The following is a 19138-nucleotide window of genomic DNA, read 5'->3' as shown; positions in this document are numbered from 1 at the left end:
CGTGTTCTTGTATTGGAGGAGGTCTGTTATTGCTAGGCATGGGCAAAATAGTGTATTACTGAGATGACACTGGTATATTCTCCTATACCCTGTTCACTGTGGATGCAAGAATGTGTACTCCCTGTCAATATGAAGTACTTGGCATCAAACAGTAGTGCTATCCTCCAATCACTACCTTACCGGAGTAAAGAACTGTGTCTCTGCATTTTCCAATCTTCCCAGTCAAGGTGATATTGTTATTCCCTTCATGTGGTGCACCTACTGGGATTGTTGTATAAGCTGCCTGTTTCCATGTGTGGACAGCACTGTGTGACCAGACTTGAGGTCAGTCATTTAGCCTCTGTCAGGCAGACACAGACTCACCACTGGGGGCAGCAGCGGGGGATGAGGGTGTGTTTTCTCTCTGTAGCCTCTCCTCATCAGCAGCAGCCCATCAGAGAGACCAGAGCAATAGCACTAAAACAGGAAGGCAGCTTTTTATAACGCCGTAAAGAATACCGCAGTCTCCAAATCTCTGGCTCTCAGTGCTTTTTTTAATGGAGCGTAAAATTCTTTAATGAAATCTTAAAAGCTTGTTGATACTGAGGTCTAAGGTTGGTTCTGTGGCGTCTCTAAGTGCTGCGTTTTTATGACAGTTTGACTCTGACGGGAAGAGGGTCAGAGCAATTCTCTTTCTTGTTACTGCCTGATACGGTGGTTATCATGTGCTACACCATAACACAGATCAGGCAGAACACACTACCACTCAAAGCAGGTGCTAAGGTACTAAAAAAGTAATAATCTGTGCTGGGAGGAATACTTTCTCAAAAATGTTTACTATTTTGGAAGAACTCCTGCGTGACTGAGAGCTTACGCAGATGCATTACAGCCAACGTTGGAACTCATAATACTTTTTGTTATAGGCCGAATCATAAAAATGGACAGATAATTCGAACCGGCAATAGCTGCAATTTGAGACGTTGTTGGACAATACAGGTCAGAATACATTCCACACATTGCGTTGTTTTTTCATTCACTTCTGTTGTTATTGTATCGGCGTTGCCTGGTTTAAAAGATTGAAAATGCCGTTGAAACGAATCAAACATTGCAGTACGTTCTTTCACTTCACTCCAGACATAAAAAATGGTGTTTGTTCATCTGCATCAGCCGGCCACACATCTCACTTTAAGCCCGAGTCCATATTTTACAGTCATCGCGGAGCCAATCTGATGCAGCTGGAGAAACTGTAAGACGGTCGTCCCATTAAATTTATTACCTCTCTCCCCGTGGATTTCCGCAACGCCACCACTTTCCCTGCCATCAGTAAAGCCCGCTAAAATATTAGACATTTATCATGGTTATTACACTCAGTAAATCCTTCCACGGGACGCACAAGCCCTTTAGCTTTGTATTCTTTTGGGATGTGGCAGTAAACGGATTAGGTTATTGCCTGTACTTACTCGCAGTCATATCAAGCACAATAATCTCTGTCCTTCACCGCAGCCCCAGGGCATGTTGGGAAACTGACCTCAATAAAGTTTAAACACACATGGCGGTACACACAGGAGGTAATAGGGGAATAGAGCTCTCCGGGAGTGATGTAATGAGAGAAGATGGCTGTGAAGTTAGTCCACGGCAGTAGCTTCTTAGCAAATCAGTTTTACAAGGGTCCAAGCGAACGACATTCAACACGATAATGTAATGGCTGTGACCCTGTGATGGAAATACCTGTTCTACCCTGTTGCCCTAATCTCCTCTTTGTCTCCTCTTTGTTTCAGCTTGTCCACCGGGTACGTTCAAGTCCAGCCAGGGCCCGGGCCTGTGTCTCCAGTGTCCGCCCAACAGTCGCTCCACATCCGAGGCTGCCACCATCTGCGTGTGTCGCAACGGCTACTACAGAGGAGACGCCGACCAGCCCGACGAGCCCTGCACAAGTAAGTTCGTGCACAGGGAGGCAATGTCATTCAAGGCTCCAGTACAGTGCTGTTTTCCTCATAAATAATATAATATTGGAGAAACTATTACTGTATATCTGATACAGTAATAGTTTCTCCAATATTATGTGGACAAACATTAGACGTTTTTACTTATGGTTGGTGCTTTTATATTAACCTCTTAGCCTTTTCCGAGAGCATTTTCTCCAGTTCGGCTTTACGCAAATCTAAAAGCTTCTTGACTGGAGCTTACAGTTGTAGTCCAGTGCAACGCCTCATTTGAAAGCTAAGGCCTACAAAACTGATCTACACAGATCTTTTTCCTTGCGTTATCGCCATGTTGTCATCACTTTTTTCACTTTATCATCTAATTTTGCTCTTTTGTAAAAAAAAATATATATATATATATGCTTTTTGTGGCTTTTTTGTTAGTTTTTTGCAAGAAATATTTTGGTCACATTTTTGTTGTTTTTTGTTGCCTATTGTTGTTTTTTGACACATTTTTGTTGTGTTGTTTTTTTGTCACTTTATTGCTCTTTTGTTCTTGTGTTTTTGCCACATGAATGACTCATAGTTGCTAGGTTCCATTCAATCCGTGAGAGGAATCCATGGAATAAGATCAATCTACACATTTTACATCACGCTTTGTAAGTTATTTGACTATTATCACCTTTTTACTTACCAACACCTCACCAGCAGTGCCCCCTCTCTATCCTGTTTCATGCTGTTGTTCATTCCTCTCCGTGGCCTGCTCTCTTCCCCCCCGAAGTCCTAATTACTCAGGCAGTTCTGACACTGTCCTGCCGATATCCGCCAGACATCCACTAAGGCCCCTCTGAGCTTCCGTAGTTGCCTTAATACAATTTAAAACCATTATGCAAAAAGCTCTTCCCCATGCCATCCCTGCTGACACACAGTTACAGCCTGCCAAAACACGGTCAGACCCCCGAAAAGTTTGTTTACCACTCTGCCGGCTCTGTCGATTGGGAGTTATCTTAATAGTTTATCGTCTTCACTGCAGTAAACCTGGAAGCATAATGGCCGCTTTTACGTATTAATTTAGCTGTTTATTCAAGCAGGGCTCTCTAATTGGCCCCAGGTTTAGGCTCCATACCACCTATGGATGCAGCAGCTGTTTTGTGTGGCCTTCACTGATAAAACTTCTTTTGAGCTCATCTCTTTTTCTCATTTGAAGGAGTAAAAACATGCCTCAAAGCAAAATCACGCTCGCACTGTATGTCGTGGTGTGTTGTGATGCGCGCCTTGAGGCAGTGTGTTTTCTCAATGTAAAACAGCCCGGTTTCACCTTGAGGTTTTGCCTCCCCTCCCTTGGCGGACCGCTCTTGTCTCTGGTGGGTTACAGTGAATGCTTCATCAGCTGTATCACCTGCACATATTCCAGGAGGATCGGGGTTTTCCCCCAGCAGTGTTCACAACAGCCTTTTCTGCATAGCCCCACGGACCAACAACAGCTCCCCTTCAAAGTTCCATCAAAGCCCACTTTTTTGCCACCCAAAATCGAGTATCACATATTAATGTTGCCCAAGTGTGTATTATTGAATGCATTGAATATGTTTGAGGCAACCGAATAGATACAGAATAGTTACATTACATTCTTTACACGAAATCAATAAACAAATGCTGGCACAAGCAAAACTATCTGTACTGACGCTAAAGTCAGGTGGAAATGTGCAGACACACTCTTATTTTTTGGGTTTTACTGGAACTCTACTGAGCTATATTTTCAGTGTTTTTGTTGTACTGGTCAGATGTGGTGCTGTGCCAATTTCTTTTCGAGGTAAGATGCACGTTTGTCTCCGTAGGTACCTTTGTCTTCTTATCGAGTTGATTATACAGCTGGGAAAATTTAAAGCAGTACTTAGTAACTTGTTTACCTTAATAAATCCTTTTTGTAGTGCCTGTGGGGGTAATACAAGTGTTAATGGGATGATTGGAGGGTCTTTCATCTCCCCCTGGTGTCGCTGGCCAGAAAACCACAATTGCAACTTCGCTGCACCGGGTCGGAGCCACCAAAACAAAGTAATAGAATCACGAAGAACAAAATAACATGCTAATTTACAGCCAAGTTTAAGTGAAAAAAATTATCTCCATTGTGTAATTGGATGTACAATATCCCTCTTTCCCTTTGTCTTTTCTGTCAGTGCAGTATTTACTCTCACGGACAATTAATGAGTTCAAAAACACAACATGCTACGAGACTTGCAGTGGCGCTTATGGCCTCTCGGGGCATGAGTTACTTAGTACAGCTTTAATGCCATTTAAAGCCATTCTTTTCCTTTTTCTTTTTGGGAGACAGCTGCTGCAGAACTTATCTGCACGCCAAAGCTCGATGGGCAACAATCGCTCGCATCTTTTGGTGTTCTGACAGTCGACGGGGTGCAGCCGGATCATCCCAGTGAGAAACTCTTTAATACTACGGGTTTGCGATAAGAGTGCTGCGAGAGAGTAGCTTAAATCTGCCTCGCCGCTATAGCCTCGCCTCCTCTCGTCCCCTCCTGCTCCACATCGCTCTGATTAGCCGGCTGATGGATTGTCCAGTAGTGGGCTTTGTCAGCAGGGGGGCTTCCAGCTATACCCGCGCCGCCCCACTTTCTCCCCCGGGGGAACATGCTACATACGCCTACGCTGCACTTCAAAACACCCCGTCTTTCCGCCTTCGCTTCCGCTCTATCCGCGATCTTTTGTCATGTACGCTCTGTCTCACAGCGGGACGCCTGACTCCTCTTGGATCGGCCCAGTCAGGAGAACAAGCTTGTGAGCGACGGATGATGTAGCAGTACATGAAGCTATGGTTTGTGGTTATGGCTCAAGGCCCCAGTGGGACGTAGTTCGACTTGTCTTTTTCCACACGGACTAGCTCTCTATACACTACATCTCATAAAAATGCTGGAATCAACCACTGACTATTTAAAATGATTAAATTCTCCACAGTCCCATGAAATATATTCTTTATTGCTCTTGTAAGGAAATGTGTCCACGCGTCCTTCAATGGACAAAAGGGGGCGATGGGAAACCACACTGCAGCATCTCCTGATCTTAAGGTTGGGTCAGGACTGCCCATGTGAGAATTTATCCTATTTTTCTGTTGTTTTGATGGATTGCAAAGTTATTCTGAAGTGCATAAAAGGACACTGTATTGTTCAGTTTATATGCACTCATACCGAATAAAACTGAATCGATTCTTTTGCAGTACTTGTCTTTCCGAGAGTATACGTCTCGAGAGGCATTGCAGATTCTCCTCTGTGAGTCGGTGGAGTATAGGAACAGTCTGAGTGGTCACTAAGGGAGGTCAGGTGGTAGCGGGAGCCCGCTCTGATTGGTCCATCGGGGAGCATCCTCTTATGAGAAATGAAAAGAGAAGAAGGACAATGCCAGGAAAACTACTGGCAAAGATAGTAACAGCGTGACAAAGACCGGATTGTGCTTTTTCACTGTTTTTTTAATAGTAATGAGGTAAGGTGACTGGCTTTCCATACACTTAATATATACTATTAACACTATAGCCATTTTATACCCAAATAGCTTCATGGAAGGAGTAGAGAAGTGTTCATTTATCATATAGTTGTAAGAGGCCTTTCTTTGGTGCTTTGGGAATAGGGCAAGAAACTCTCTGGACAATCACGGCTTAATCAGCCCACAGGAGAATAGACTATGCTGAGAGGGATTCTACTTTTCTGTCTTTTTTCTTAATGGTTTATAAGGTGGTGCCTGATCACAGTATTCTTTAAATAATACAGAAATAGATTGTAAATACAGTGGATTATTAATCACATCAAATCGAAATGCTGTCAATAATCAAATATCACAAGCTACAACAATTTTAGGGTGTAAAATCTCCTCTGCTATCCCATATCACCTCGAGAAGTTTTTTATGTAAAGCCTGGTGGTGCAGCGGTTAGCCCTCAAGAAGGTCCGTGTCAGGCCATTCTGTGAGGAGTTTGCATGTCCTCGCTTTGGGTTTTCGGACATTTTTGGAACAGGGACATTTTCTGACTCAGATGAGACGATGCCACATATACGGGAGAGCCCTTTTGTTTACTCCCACAAAAGACAGAATCCGTAAAAGAAGGGACTTTTCTAAGCTCAGCCCGCAGCTCCTCACATTATTTGCGTATGGTTGTATAGAGTTGTTTACATCCATCGCCGCTGCCAAACCACATTCATGTGAGATTTTGGGAATGGCGTGCTATCAGAATACAGTAAATACAGGGAATAAGGGATTTGAACAGTTCCAAGATTCCTGACATACTTTGGCAGGGTAGTGGGTGTATGCCAGTATAGACTTTCAGCTCTGTGTCTTGTTGCACCAAAGCTTTACAGTTCTGTCAAATGTTCCTTTGAAAATGATTCAGTATAGATCTTTCTGGTAGATGATATTACAATATTTAAGATTAAGCAGTCAAGTAAGTCACCCAAGCTCTGATCAATGTTTCTAATGAGCTGAAATAACCCTGGCCAAACCATAAGCACTGGCAAAGATCTTAAGTGGAGTTGGGCTACTTCAATGGTAAATGCTCTTGTGCCTCACTTCGCCTTTACCTCTTAACTCCCACCTGAAATGTTTTTTTTTTGTTTTTTTTCCAGTTTGACTTTGAAGCTTCTTGAGAAAAAGTGTCAAAATAGTATTAAAAACGAGACGAAAACAGGGAGGAAATGCAGCAAAAGAGTGAAAACAAAAAAAACGTAACAGAAACCCCCACAAAAGAGTTACAGAAAGTGACAAAAACGCAACAAAGTAGTGACAAAAAAGCATAGAAAATGCAACAGCAAAGAAACTACAAAAGAGTAACAGAAAAGTGATAGAAAAGAAACGGAAAAGCGACGAAAATGCAACAAACCCTGCCCACAAAAGAGCAACAAAAAAGTGACAAAAATCCAACAAAAAGTGACCAACAAGTGACGAAAAAGTGACAAAAAAGCCTCCGAAGAGTAACAGAAAAGCGATCGAAAAGTGACGAAAATGCAACAAAAAAGCAATGAAATAAAAATGTCCAAAAAGTGACGACAACGCCGCAACAATACACGGAAAAAGATTTTGATTAGATGAGTTTTGTAGGTCTTCTCGTTGCTCTGGCCTATTATAGGCTGTAACCTTCTGTCGTCTACACATCCTGCTCAGCAAAGCGAACGCAAAGTCATTTGTAGCAAAAATTGTTGAGCAGAATTTAAGTAGAATATACACATTTCAGATCAAAAGCACTTTTACTTGTTCTACTCTACATCATTCCAAGGTAAACATTCCAGACCCAAAACTAACATGTTCAAAATCAGCTCAAACGCCTGAATAATGAGCAGTATCCATATAACGTGTCATAATAAAGTGTCATTTGCCTATCCTGAAGATACACCCTCATCACCATTGACTGATCCTCTCTGACAGCCCCCCCCTTCCTGATTCCTCGGGTCAGCACGCACTAGCTTCCCCTAGCATGTTTTATTTCATGTCGCACTGCCCACACAGCGCTGCGTTCTTTCACACGCCTCTCCCTGGCTGTGATCGCCATCTCCACAAAGGGACCTTCTGTTGGTCCCTGCAGGCCCGTCTCACATCATAAAACAAACACTCCCCTCACACCCCTCTCCGAGAAGATGAGTAAACAGTGTGCACAAGTGTTTAATTTGAACCATCGGGCCTTCCAGATAGTGGCTGCCCTGGGAGGAAAAACAACCCGGGGCATCATTCCCTGGCTTGAGTTACACAGTTAAGGATCACGCGCCTCACTTTATTGCAATGGAGCTCACTGGCCACTATATTAGGCACACTGTCAGTGCACTTCGATGCATAAACGCGGAATCCAGCCTCCGTCGGTTTCTAGTTCATAAATGACAATCGAAGCAGAGAGCATGACATTTCCTGTGATCTGAGTTTCTGAGTTTTTTCTTTTCTTTTTTCTTAAGAACAACTATTGACATGCTGTACCGAGGGGGAAGGTCACGAGAGTCCGGCGCCGTCTAAAAAAACGAGACACCAGGATGAAAAACTTCCTGGAAAATCAACCGGAAGAACACAAAGTGACAGAACGAAGTGCACCGACACAACAGGCGCAGCCTACAGAGAGGGTGTGACAGTGTGGAAGGGATCTATTAGATGTGGAAGGCAGCCAGCAGAAAGATACAATTGCAGGGCGGCTTCATTCTTTACTTTGGAGACGGCCTCAGCAAAATATACATAGCCTGTATAGCTTTTCTTTCCGCATTAATGGTTTGTAAGAGAATTAAATGTGGGGAAAATGGGGGAAAGACGCCCTTCAATCAGGATTTTTATTGTGCCGCATCCTTTGTCAGTATCTCTTAACCCTATGGTGGGTTATTTCTCTCAGTGGATGCAAGATGTTAAGGTGGTATTGATTTACCTGGCCTTACAAACCATGACCCGCCTAAATGAACGGTATCTGAAAAGCTGTGAGTAGCGCTCTGAACAAATTAAATCCGATGGCAAATTAAAACCGCCAAAGGCATCCCTAATAGTCTGCAATCACACTTTAAGCAGCAGTCACATCTGATCCGCGGCGCTGCCCCCTCCATTATAGTCGAGCGTGTTGGCAATGGCGATGTAGACTTGTAATAACTCTCTCTCACCTCCACGGTGCAGCCCTGCTTAAATACTTACGTTACATATGGAAACTCGAAATATGTGTTTCAAATTTGAGTTCAAACCATGAAGAGCTAAACCAGAGCTATTTAACCTCCTAACCCCCACATGAAACCAACTTTGGCATTACCCAAATCTAAAAGCTTTTTTTGGGGGGAAAAAGCATCAAAATAGCAACAAAAACAAGTGTGACCAAAAAAAAGCCAACGTGCAAATAAAAGTGACAAAAATGTACCTCCCCCCAAAAAAGCTTCAAAAGAACAACAAAAAAGTAACAAAAACGTAACAAAAAAGCTTAGCTTAGCTTTCAAATGAGGCGTTGCACCAGCTTATTGTCTGTAAGCTCCAGTCGACAAGCTTTTAGATTTGGGTAGTGCCGAAACTGGAGAAAATGCGCTCAGTTAAGGCGGATGGTAAGAGGTTAAGAACTAAGCTGGTACTGGACTCACCACTCCAGTCCCCAACCATCCCCGGGTACCCGCCCCACAGCTTGAAAACCGCTGCTCAAATATGGGATGCACATCATAAATGTGAGGCTCAGAATGAGGCATACACTCTCCTATTCCCTTTTAGCCATATATTTCAGAAGAGGTGCTATCTGGGAACCGAATTATGTAGCATTTGATGTATTTGCAGCACCAGCCGCCCTCTCAGTCAGACCATAATAATCGCAATATGGAGGTCTCGCCCTGCTGTCCTGACCCCTCTGTTGCTGAAGTGCTGTAGAGAGGCTGCGGCACTAACAGTGCCATTCCTTCGCCCCTGTGTGCTTGCTAGCTTTGTCTTAGCTCCCCAGGGCGATCCGCACGGCTCGCAAGCAGTGATTAATTGTGTCTCTTGTTGACTGAAGCAGCTCCTGCCTTATGTCCACACAAGTCTCAAGAGCACAGAGTCAACATTATGCTTTCTATATGTTCCCTTCCTGAATTTCTTTATGAAATGCAATAAAACAACCACTGTTTGGATACATATCATTGAGCAATGATGTGTAAAAATGATCATAAGATTGTGCTACTAAATACAGATTGCATTTTTTTTTTGCTAATGCTGGTGTAGGATCTCGACATGATTCTCAAATGCTTTACATTTAGTCAGTGCTTTTAATTCATGTATGTATTAATACATATTCATAGCATTATTTATTTTTTAATGTGTGAAACATATGAAATGGCAGGCAGTCTGTTTACATACTGTACATACCTTATCGTAGTTTTTATCCAAAGGATGCCTGTATGCAACTCCTGCACAGCCGCATGGACTCAGCACTCGAACTTTAGCAAATCCTTCCTGTGTTTTTGAGAAAAGTGAACTCCTGAAGATTCACACGCTGAGCTAATATTAAAGCGGCGCTCAGGCAAAACAATACTTTTATTATTTCTTGATTTCTGCCCAAGTCTTGTTGCCTCTGCCGCAGTGGAGCAGCTGCAGGCGTCGAGGAAGTGAACGGAAGCGTGAATCTCCAGAGCCAATTGGATAAGAATACTACATGCAACACTGATTTTCGCTAAATAACTAATGTTTGATAGACACTAATGTTTCGCTGGATGGTCTTCCAGGGTGTGAACGGAATATATTAGCATTTCAAATGGCTCAAGTTAAAGCGAGAGATTTTGTCAACTTGTACTGTGCATAAAGTTCGCCCTGAAGTAGTGTCACTTCAAAGGTGGTTCTCTTCACCGACACCTCCAGGCATGTAGAAATATCATCCAATAAATATTTGATCTCTCGCCTCAGTGTTTTGTCGTTGTTTTATCAAAACTCATGGGAGAATGGGTCAAAAGCCTGGACAAATTTCCCGACTCACTAAGAACCAGATGAATTGCCAAAGGAAAAGCAGGCCCGACCTCACCGCCCTACCTTCTGTTACAGGTGTCCCATCCAGCCCTCGGAACGTGATCTCATTTGTGAACGAGACTTCGGTCATACTGGAATGGCACTCCCCGAGAGAGACGGGCGGGCGCGTCGACGTGGTCTACAACATCGTGTGCAAGAAGTGCCGGGCCGACCGCCGCTCCTGCTCCCACTGCGACGAGAACGTGGAGTTTGTTCCCCGGCAGCTGGCCCTCACCGAAAGCCGAGTGTTCATCAGCAACCTGGTGGCGCACACCCTCTACAGCTTTGAGATTCAAGCTGTGAATGGAGTTAGCAATAAGAGCCCGTACCCGGCGCAGCACGTCACCATAGACATCACCACCAACCAGGCCGGTAAGTGGACCCTTCTCTGCTCTGTGATGGTAATGAGATGAGAAGAGCCAGGGGCAGAGATGACTTCTAGGTTTTGCCGTACCGCCATTAAAACTGTCCATGCTGTGGATTCAGGAACTTTTCAGACAACTCATAATTGTCGCAGTCTTATTATGTCCAATGGGATACCAAGCAGTTTTCGACATCAGACTTTGAAGACTTCCTGAACCCGTTGTACTTACTTGCACTGGTACTTCTAAAGAAATCATTTAGCCTTTTCAAGTTTTCTGGTTTCATACAAGTGAAGTCTGCTCGTGCACATTGTAACAGCAGGGGTGTTCCTTTGGTTTTTCCAAAAATCCTCCCACTATCCAAAGACATGTGGAACTGGTGACTAAATTGCCTCTGTTAGTGTAGCAAATGTGACTAAATGTGTCTGAAGCCCAGGGTTGCTTAAACTCCTGTCAAGCGTACAAGTACTACTATGTTTGAGAGTGACAGTTCTGGCTTGTCATGTTGCTTATCATTTTAAAGGCAATCTTCACCCCGAATTTTAATTTTACTGTCAAATTTCAGTGGGCGAGAGTGGATCTAAATACAGTGTGTGGCCTTTCAGAGTTGTTCACATATCTGCGCTTGCACAAATAGTACAATTGCCTGTCACATCACCTTTACTATGTGCTAAGGCCATTTATTCTTCATTCTCTGCTCGATGTGCATTTCCATTTCCCTCTTCACGGTGCAGCTGACGGAAAGGCTACCCGATTTCACATTACTCCACTGTGAATAATGCCTTCTAAAGTGAATCAAAGACGCATGCATTTTGACACTTTTTCACCCCCCCCCCTGAATTGAGTCTGTACCTCTCAAAAAAAACTGCTTTGCACAGAACCCGACATAAGAGGCAGCATGTTACATTCTGCAGCTGTTCTCTTTGGAGTTTATTTACGCAAATCCGCCGACAGAAATAGGCCCACTTTGCATTTCTTTGAGGGCCTTCCAGAAACGGCGTCTTTTAGCGAAGGTTAAGATAATCTCTCGCGCAAACAGTGTTACTCATGTGCTACATCTGTAGGCTGAAATGTGGTTTACAGCCTGACTCTGCTCTTTTCTTTGATCTTTGTCAAACAAGACTCGACTCCATTCACCGTTTTCTCAAGTCAAATTAAGACAGACTATAAATGGACGTTTTCAGTTCAGTTGAGGCAGCATCGGTGATAAATAAATTCCACCCACCCCCAACCATTCTTTAGATAAAGAAGTCAACAGTGGATACAATAGTGGTAGCGGTATTGGGTATTTAATCATGAGCAATGCTTCACATAAAAGGTAGAATAAATTTCAATTAGTTCTTATATTTTTCGATAGGTATGATGTTTTGCCACTTTTATGTGACATTCCCAAACAACCTCATATGTAAAGTGATACATACAATATTATTGACCATGGAGAAATTCATCAAAGCAAATGTGCTCACAATAAAAAAAGAACATATTTATGCACTATTTAAAGGGATATTGCAGGATTTTTGACATAGGGCCTCATTTCCAAGTTATCCAGAGTGTATATTTCTGGAGATATATATTTAATCTTGCAGTCCTCATATTTGAGGAGTTTAGTGGCGTTAGGATAGTGCTGGGCTAGTGCTAGGCTAGCACATGTCTATGGGAACTAGTTGCCTGCATTAAAAACCTCTTCAAAATCATGGGGTAGTCATGTAGTAATGCCGGCCGCAAGTAAACAAACTACTGTAGATCCGGCAACCAAGCAGATCACTCCGCCCCTGCATAGATTACAACCAGGAAGCTGATGCTGCTCAAATATAACTTCTTTTAAATGCAAAATGATTATAATTCAAAAATTCAACACAGACATTTATATCGGTAGTCTGGTGTTATACGTGATTTGCCTCAGGTGCACTGTGCTTGTTTTTAATGCAGGCTACTAGTTAACATAGACATGCGCTAGCCTAGCATTAGCCTAGCACCACTAAACTCTTCAGATATAAGTACTGCATGAATAAAACATAAAAAAAAAACTCTAGATAACTAGGAAATGAGGTCCTATGTCAAAAATTCTGAAATATCCCTTTAAGACAAATAACGGTGCATTAATATAACACACATAAACATAATGCAGTTGCACGTGCTGAATTGCAAGTGGGGGAAAAGGAGCTGTATTTAGCGCTCCTTTTTAATACATGCATTTAAGAGAACTAATCCTTTATCTGAACACTGAGGGTCCAGTCACTAAAACTGTTGTGGAGTTTGCAGTAAAGTATTCTTCATGCTCTCATAACTCTTTGACTTGAACACAGACAAGACCTATCTGGGGACATCTACTAACCAAGTGAAACATCTGAAAAGGCTGTCCTCCTTGTTTTTTATTTCTGAGCATGAATTGGACCATGAATGCCCGTCTGCAGTGAGCTTGTAGGAGGACAGCAGAAAAGAAAAAAACAGAAGACTTTTACTGTCTTGGGAGAGTAAGTCCAGGCATGTCTGCTTTAATGGCTTACACATAGATCATATTCCGAAAAGCTAACCTTGCATCAGTATGGCCCGTTTAGCACAAGTAACCCATGAAGAGGCTTGGGTTTCCTGTGTGGAGAAACAGCCACGCAAAGAGAGAAATTTGCCACAAGCCACAAATCCTTTTTTTTTCATATTTCATTTTCAGATGTTGGCAAAAGTTTAAGACTGAGAAATTTTTAAACTTTTGTGATGCTGTGAGGATGGCAATTACAAAGCAAGAGGTGCACAACACCAGCGCTGTCGAGAACTAAAGACAGTCTTAGTAATGAGCATTGTTTTTGACTAGATGAAACATCTACCAGGCTTTTTTGGGGGGGAAGAAGTAACTGTTTATCACAAGAAGACATTGTGTGCTATTCATTTCATCATTCAGGCAGCCAATTTGAGTGTTAAGAGAACAAAACCCACCATATCTTTTCAGCTTTTCTGTCAGAGTGTGCAAATCTAATGGTAATTCGATGCTCCATGCCCCCCTGAAAAAAAGCCTGTATAGAGCATTATGAGAAATCACGTTTTTATGAACAGCTCCTCTGCAGGTCACAGGGCACCCACTACATCCACAAATGGATTTAGCTTTTTCTCCCTTTCAAATCCTGTATTTGCTGAAAAAACAACAACAATTTAGTATACCATGTGGTATACCAGCTACAGTGCTGAGCTGAGACAAAAGAAAATAAAAACTGCAACATGCACTATTAAGCATGGCCATTGAAAAGATTAGCCGTCATTCGCCTTTTCAGTATACATATTTCATGTCAATTGGCGTCAACCTCATATGCATTCATTACACGTGTGAAATATGAATGTCTTTATCTGGGCCTCTTTTGTATCAGAGCACTTTTTGAAATGAAATGAAGTCCAGTCTGTGGATATACAATCACTCTCAAATAGGAGGTAATGAAGGACTGAGTGATCCCAAAGACATGTGGGAGGGCGACTGTGACGGCGGGAGAAAGGCAGCGCTGTTTTTGACCACACCGTGTCTGTGACAGTGAAGGAGGGCACAATGAGCCAGTAAATAGGTCTGATTATCAGGGTGGCCTAATGGCACTGGCTGTCCCCCGCTCTGACAGGCTAATAGCACTCTTGACAGATAGATGTAGCAATGGGCCAATGAGGCAGTGGGCCGGCCCTATTGTTGAAGTACTGCATTAATGAGGTGCCAGCCCCCGTGTACGTATCCCAACCCCTTGCAAACGCAACGAGTTTTGAGTGGTGATTTCTCTGGCAGAATTTTTTTTTTTTTATGCTTTTTTTTTTTTTTACATGAAAAGTTCCATAACGTACCTTTAACTCTTTATAGGGCGCTCATTGAAATACTTTGAAATAAATAATTTCAACATAAGAGTGTTATTGGGGGACATAACACAAGTTAAGTTCTGTTTTAACATTTTTGAACATTTTCAATATCATGCAGAAAATCAACCATATTTGGTTCCTTGCCCTTTAAGTTATGACAAAATACAAAAGGTGTATATATAGAATATACAAAAAGTGCTTTCAGGTCTCGAGGGGTGCTAGTATTCAGGAGGCGTTTTGTGATATTGATGTTAGAATGATCACAATTGTTAGAGGCATAATAGGTGCAACAGGCATGTCCAAATATGGACAAAAACTAAATTAAAACTAATGAACTTTAGGTAGGTATGATCAAATATGGTGCCTGCACATATATCATCACTTAGCACAAGTATTGAGTTTCATCAACTTGCCATGGTTGGTTTTCAAGTTATGTAAAGAAATGTACCATGAATTTAGCCAGACTTGGGTCTTTTTCAGACTTCAGAAAAGACAGGAAGTTGAGAGCGCGACCGGTCTCTGCTGATTGGTCAAATGCCACAGTAGTGGGATCTATGATGTAGGGTGATCTCTTCTGATTGGCTGAGTGAGGACAAGAGTAGTAGTCAGTTGGCCTATGAAGGGTTAATGGTTATATTTTACTTGAATAGGCCAGTTTTGAAACCTTCTGTTTGATTGTTAGGAAGTTCAGAGTTTAAAATACACGGCAACCAGTTTCCATCATATTGGTCTTTGTTGTTCTTTCTTTCTTTCTTTCTTTCTTTCTTTCTTTCTTTCTTTCTTTCTTTCTTTCTTTCTTTCTTTCTTTCTTTCTTTCTTTCTTTCTTTCTTTCTATTCAGCTTTTGGCAGCTAGAAGGTTTTGCAGTAAGATTCAAGCCTGTGCCCAAGAATTAGCCAACGAACTTAGCAATATTGCAGTGAAATAATCATGTGAAAAGAATCCCTAGATGGAAAAGGTATGCACCGAAATCCATTTGCCGAGGTTTTCCCTAATCCTCAGTTTGATGGGGAAAACCGGAGCACCTGGAGGAATACATACACCCTGGATTCACCTGAACTTTAAATTGTCATATTTATTGCTCTGTTTTATTGCCTTAATGATTGGTGCAGCCCTGTGAGGCGACTTCTGTTGTGATATTGGGCTATACAAAACCATTAAACTTAAACTTAAACTTCACCTACACAGAAGGGCTCCACGTGGTCGGAAAATCGAACCCGCAACCTTATTGTGAGGGTAGAGCGGGAACCTTTGCGACACTGCTGTAACAAAGCAGAATTTGCTTAACCAACACACTTTTGTCCCGCGTGTCTCCGGGCACACAGTCACTTTCAGTTCATTCCCGTTATCTCGGGTTTTAAAAAAACATGGATCAATAATGTTTAATTAATGAAGTCGTCCCATTCAAACCTGATTGCTCACGTTCCTGTCTGATTCTTGGCTCTGGTGGAGTGTTGTTTGCCGGCACAGCTGCTTTATAGGTTTGGGATGAGTAATGCGATTGCTAAACACATAATAATTAATCAACACGGCGTCTTATTTATTTTCTATTTGGCACATCCTTTCTGCAAACATTGCTCATGGATTTGCCTGAGCCTAATCTGAAAAGAAATCACAGCCTAATACATGGGTTTATTAGTCGGCGTGATGCAGCAGATCTGACGGTTCGTCGGTGTATCTGCTGCTCCGACTGGACACGAGGTACATGGTGTAGAAGGAAAGTCTGTCGTGACTGTGACCTGACTGTGATCAGTATTCAAAACTTTAAAAAAAGTGTCATATTAAAAGACCTGTGAGACAGATTATACCCAACACAGGCAAATCCTCAAATTCCATGGAAAAACTCAAATCTATAATATATAGTAGTCAGTACCCGCTACATATTCGATATCTCTTCATAATAGTGAAGCTGTGGGTGCAGTCAATAGTGTTGAAAGGGCTGGACAGCAGGGAGGACAGAGGAGAATATTGGAGTTGAAGAAAGAGTTGAGGGGATTTAGTGAGAATCACCGGAGAGGCCATCTAAGTGCCCCAGATCCTGCCGCGTGTGTCTGCAGAAGACCTGATCAATAGCGTGATTTAGAAGTTCATTCAGGCCTGGATCCACGAGGACCATAGACATAAACACACAGGGGCCATATATACTGCTCATCCAAAAGCCATCACTCTCACCTCACCTCCATACATCAAACCTTTACTAGCTATTGCTCCGCAGTCATTTTGAACTCTGGTTAAAAACGGCTTTTGAGATTAAGCGTCTAATATTGCGCTCCAGCTAAATATGGGCAAAAAAAAATGGTGATTTCGCAAATGCGCGCGTTTGATCTTGTGCAGCTTTGTCTTTTTGACCTAAATTATGTGCCAGAAATTCCCCCGACCGCAGGATGCCAAGTGCATTTACAAACACTTCTCTATTTAGCTGCTCAGTCCGGGGAGCCCTTTTCCACAAAATGCAAACAGCTGCATTCTCTCCTGTGACGTGCAAGTCTATTCAACAAAATACACCGCCGGGTTTCTAAAATCAGGCACTCCGGTAGACATTTTATTTATTTATTTCAGTTTTACCGCCGCGTCATTTTGTCACAGGACTTGCCTTTTGTTTCGCCATTGCCTGTGTCCGAGAGTTTCATCACATCATGGTTCTTTTGCCTCTTTTTTCTATGACTGCAGCCGAGTGTCACTGTTCATTTGAAGCCTGTTCTCATAAATGTTAGATATTGTCCCCGAGCGCAAAATGGTGAGGTACTAGCTTGAGGCGAAAATGAAACCAGACTTGAATTCCAGCTTCTTGTCTGTAATGATATCTATATTTCCCTTTGCGTGTCAGAATGTTCAATTTGGATAAACTTATGGAAGATAACAAGTCAAACAGCAGCATATAAGTTTAGGTTTCACAGTTTTGTTTTGTTTTCTCAATTGAGAGACACGGTTTCTGGAACCAAATGGATATTAAGACTCACTTCGCAAAGCACTGCATCAAAAGTGCAAAAGAGTTTGAGCGCCCTGTAAAGTAATGTATGTTTCCAATTGAGAATACATGTAAGTATGAACGTGGCTACATTCTGCATTAAACTATGCAAAAGAGAGTGTGAGAGAACCATGAATTGTGTTTTGACATCAGGGTCTTCTTTTTTTTTTTCCCAGTTTCTCTTAGTTTGTGTAGAGGAATGCAGTTTGATGCTGGTGTACTGGTGCAAACTGTTAAGTGGACATTTCAGACCAATGAAGACACAAACTCTGCCCCTGCCGCTTGTGTTTCATTCTTTTGGTACTTTGGTACGCTTCTGACTCAACTTAAACCACACTGTAGTGATTCGAGCTTCAACTTGAGCACACTCGAGGACTCTCCAACAAACTTTGACTCCGAAACTGGTCGACTTTACAGCGGCTCAAACAGATTACTTTCCCTCTCAGCACGCATACAAAATCCCGTCTCTTTAATGTCATTTTGAGAATAATTCCTGCCATAGTTCCTTGACAGAGCTCTTTGGTGCCGAACTGATCCTCCTTCATGATGTTTGAGAAAGTCCCATTACTATGTAGTCATGGCTGGCTTGGTCCTGTGAGCCGCCTGCTAATAGGGGAGGCTACAGTCAAAGGCGGGCTGAGACAGAGGCACGGCGCATGACTATAGACTGGGCTCGTCATCTGAGACACTGAACCCCCATTAGGAAAGTGTACGCTCCAGTGATGTGCCAGCCTCGCAGAGCAGAACGCCGCCGCAAATTCTTTCACTGGCACTTCTGTGATGGAGGGGTCCCTAAGTGTTTTTGGTGTTTACAAAGAGGATGTGACTATGGAAGAACCGAGTCAGAAAAGTATAAGAAAACAAAATGAAGAAAAAAAAAAAAGTGCTGATGACAGATGGATCCTGAAACTGGTATTTGTCAAGTCTGCTTACATCTGACTGATACCAAACATGACAAGCCTGTTAGAATAGATAGAATAGCATTCATGAGACTATCAAAACAATTCATCATAAAAAAAACAACAACTTTTAATTCAATTCATTCAATCAAAAACAAGCTAAAACTTTTGAATATAATCTTTTGAATTGAAGGAAGCAGAATGTTGTGTAGAACTTTCACTGTTAAAGATGTGGCTGTTATCTTTGGACTGAACATGAACAGTGCCACAAAAAACCCCTCATGCCAACTCATGCCCCTAGAGGCCTTAAGCGCCACTGCAGGTGTCGTAGCATGTTGCATGTTTTTTTTTACTCATTAATTGTCCGTGAGAGTAAATACTACGCTGACGGAAAAGTCAAAGGGAGAGAGGGATATTGTACATTGTGCCACAACTCAATGACACAATGGAGATCATTTTTTTCACTCAAGCTTGACTGTAAATACTGCTAAAAGTGGCACTTGTCCATAGCTAGCTTTGCCCATTTGCCTATTAGCTTCTTCTTTGTGATTCTATTAGTGTGTATTGCGCCTCCAACCCGGTGCAGGGAAAGATCCCCCAATCATCCCATCAACACTTGTATTACCCCCCAAGTTACTTAGTTCTTCTTTAAGAGTTCATTCAAAAACACCTTTAAAGCAGAACTACTGTAAATAATAGGCCATAAGCGCTTCTGCAGGCGTCTTAGCA

At 42.4% G+C, this 19138-nt stretch overlaps 1 protein-coding gene across 2 annotated transcripts in view; it reads left to right on the top strand.

Moving 5' to 3' along the window:
* LOC306973181 (ephrin type-B receptor 1) overlaps nucleotides 1-19138 on the top strand; it is a 180808-nt gene that overhangs the window by 110692 nt on the left and 50978 nt on the right. For both annotated transcript variants that reach the window (XM_079570033.1, XM_079570032.1), the window contains exons 4-5: nucleotides 1758-1913; nucleotides 10396-10731. In XM_079570033.1, the coding sequence (XP_079426159.1) occupies nucleotides 1758-1913; nucleotides 10396-10731 (492 nt within the window). The remainder of the gene's footprint in view (nucleotides 1-1757; nucleotides 1914-10395; nucleotides 10732-19138) is intronic.

Source organism: Gobius niger (genome assembly GCF_951799975.1).
Source record: "Gobius niger genome assembly, chromosome: 13".
In the NCBI taxonomy this organism is placed as follows: Eukaryota; Metazoa; Chordata; class Actinopteri; order Gobiiformes; family Gobiidae; genus Gobius; species Gobius niger.
Note: the sequence above shows the minus strand (reverse complement) of the source record. Positions and strands in the feature narration are given on the sequence as shown.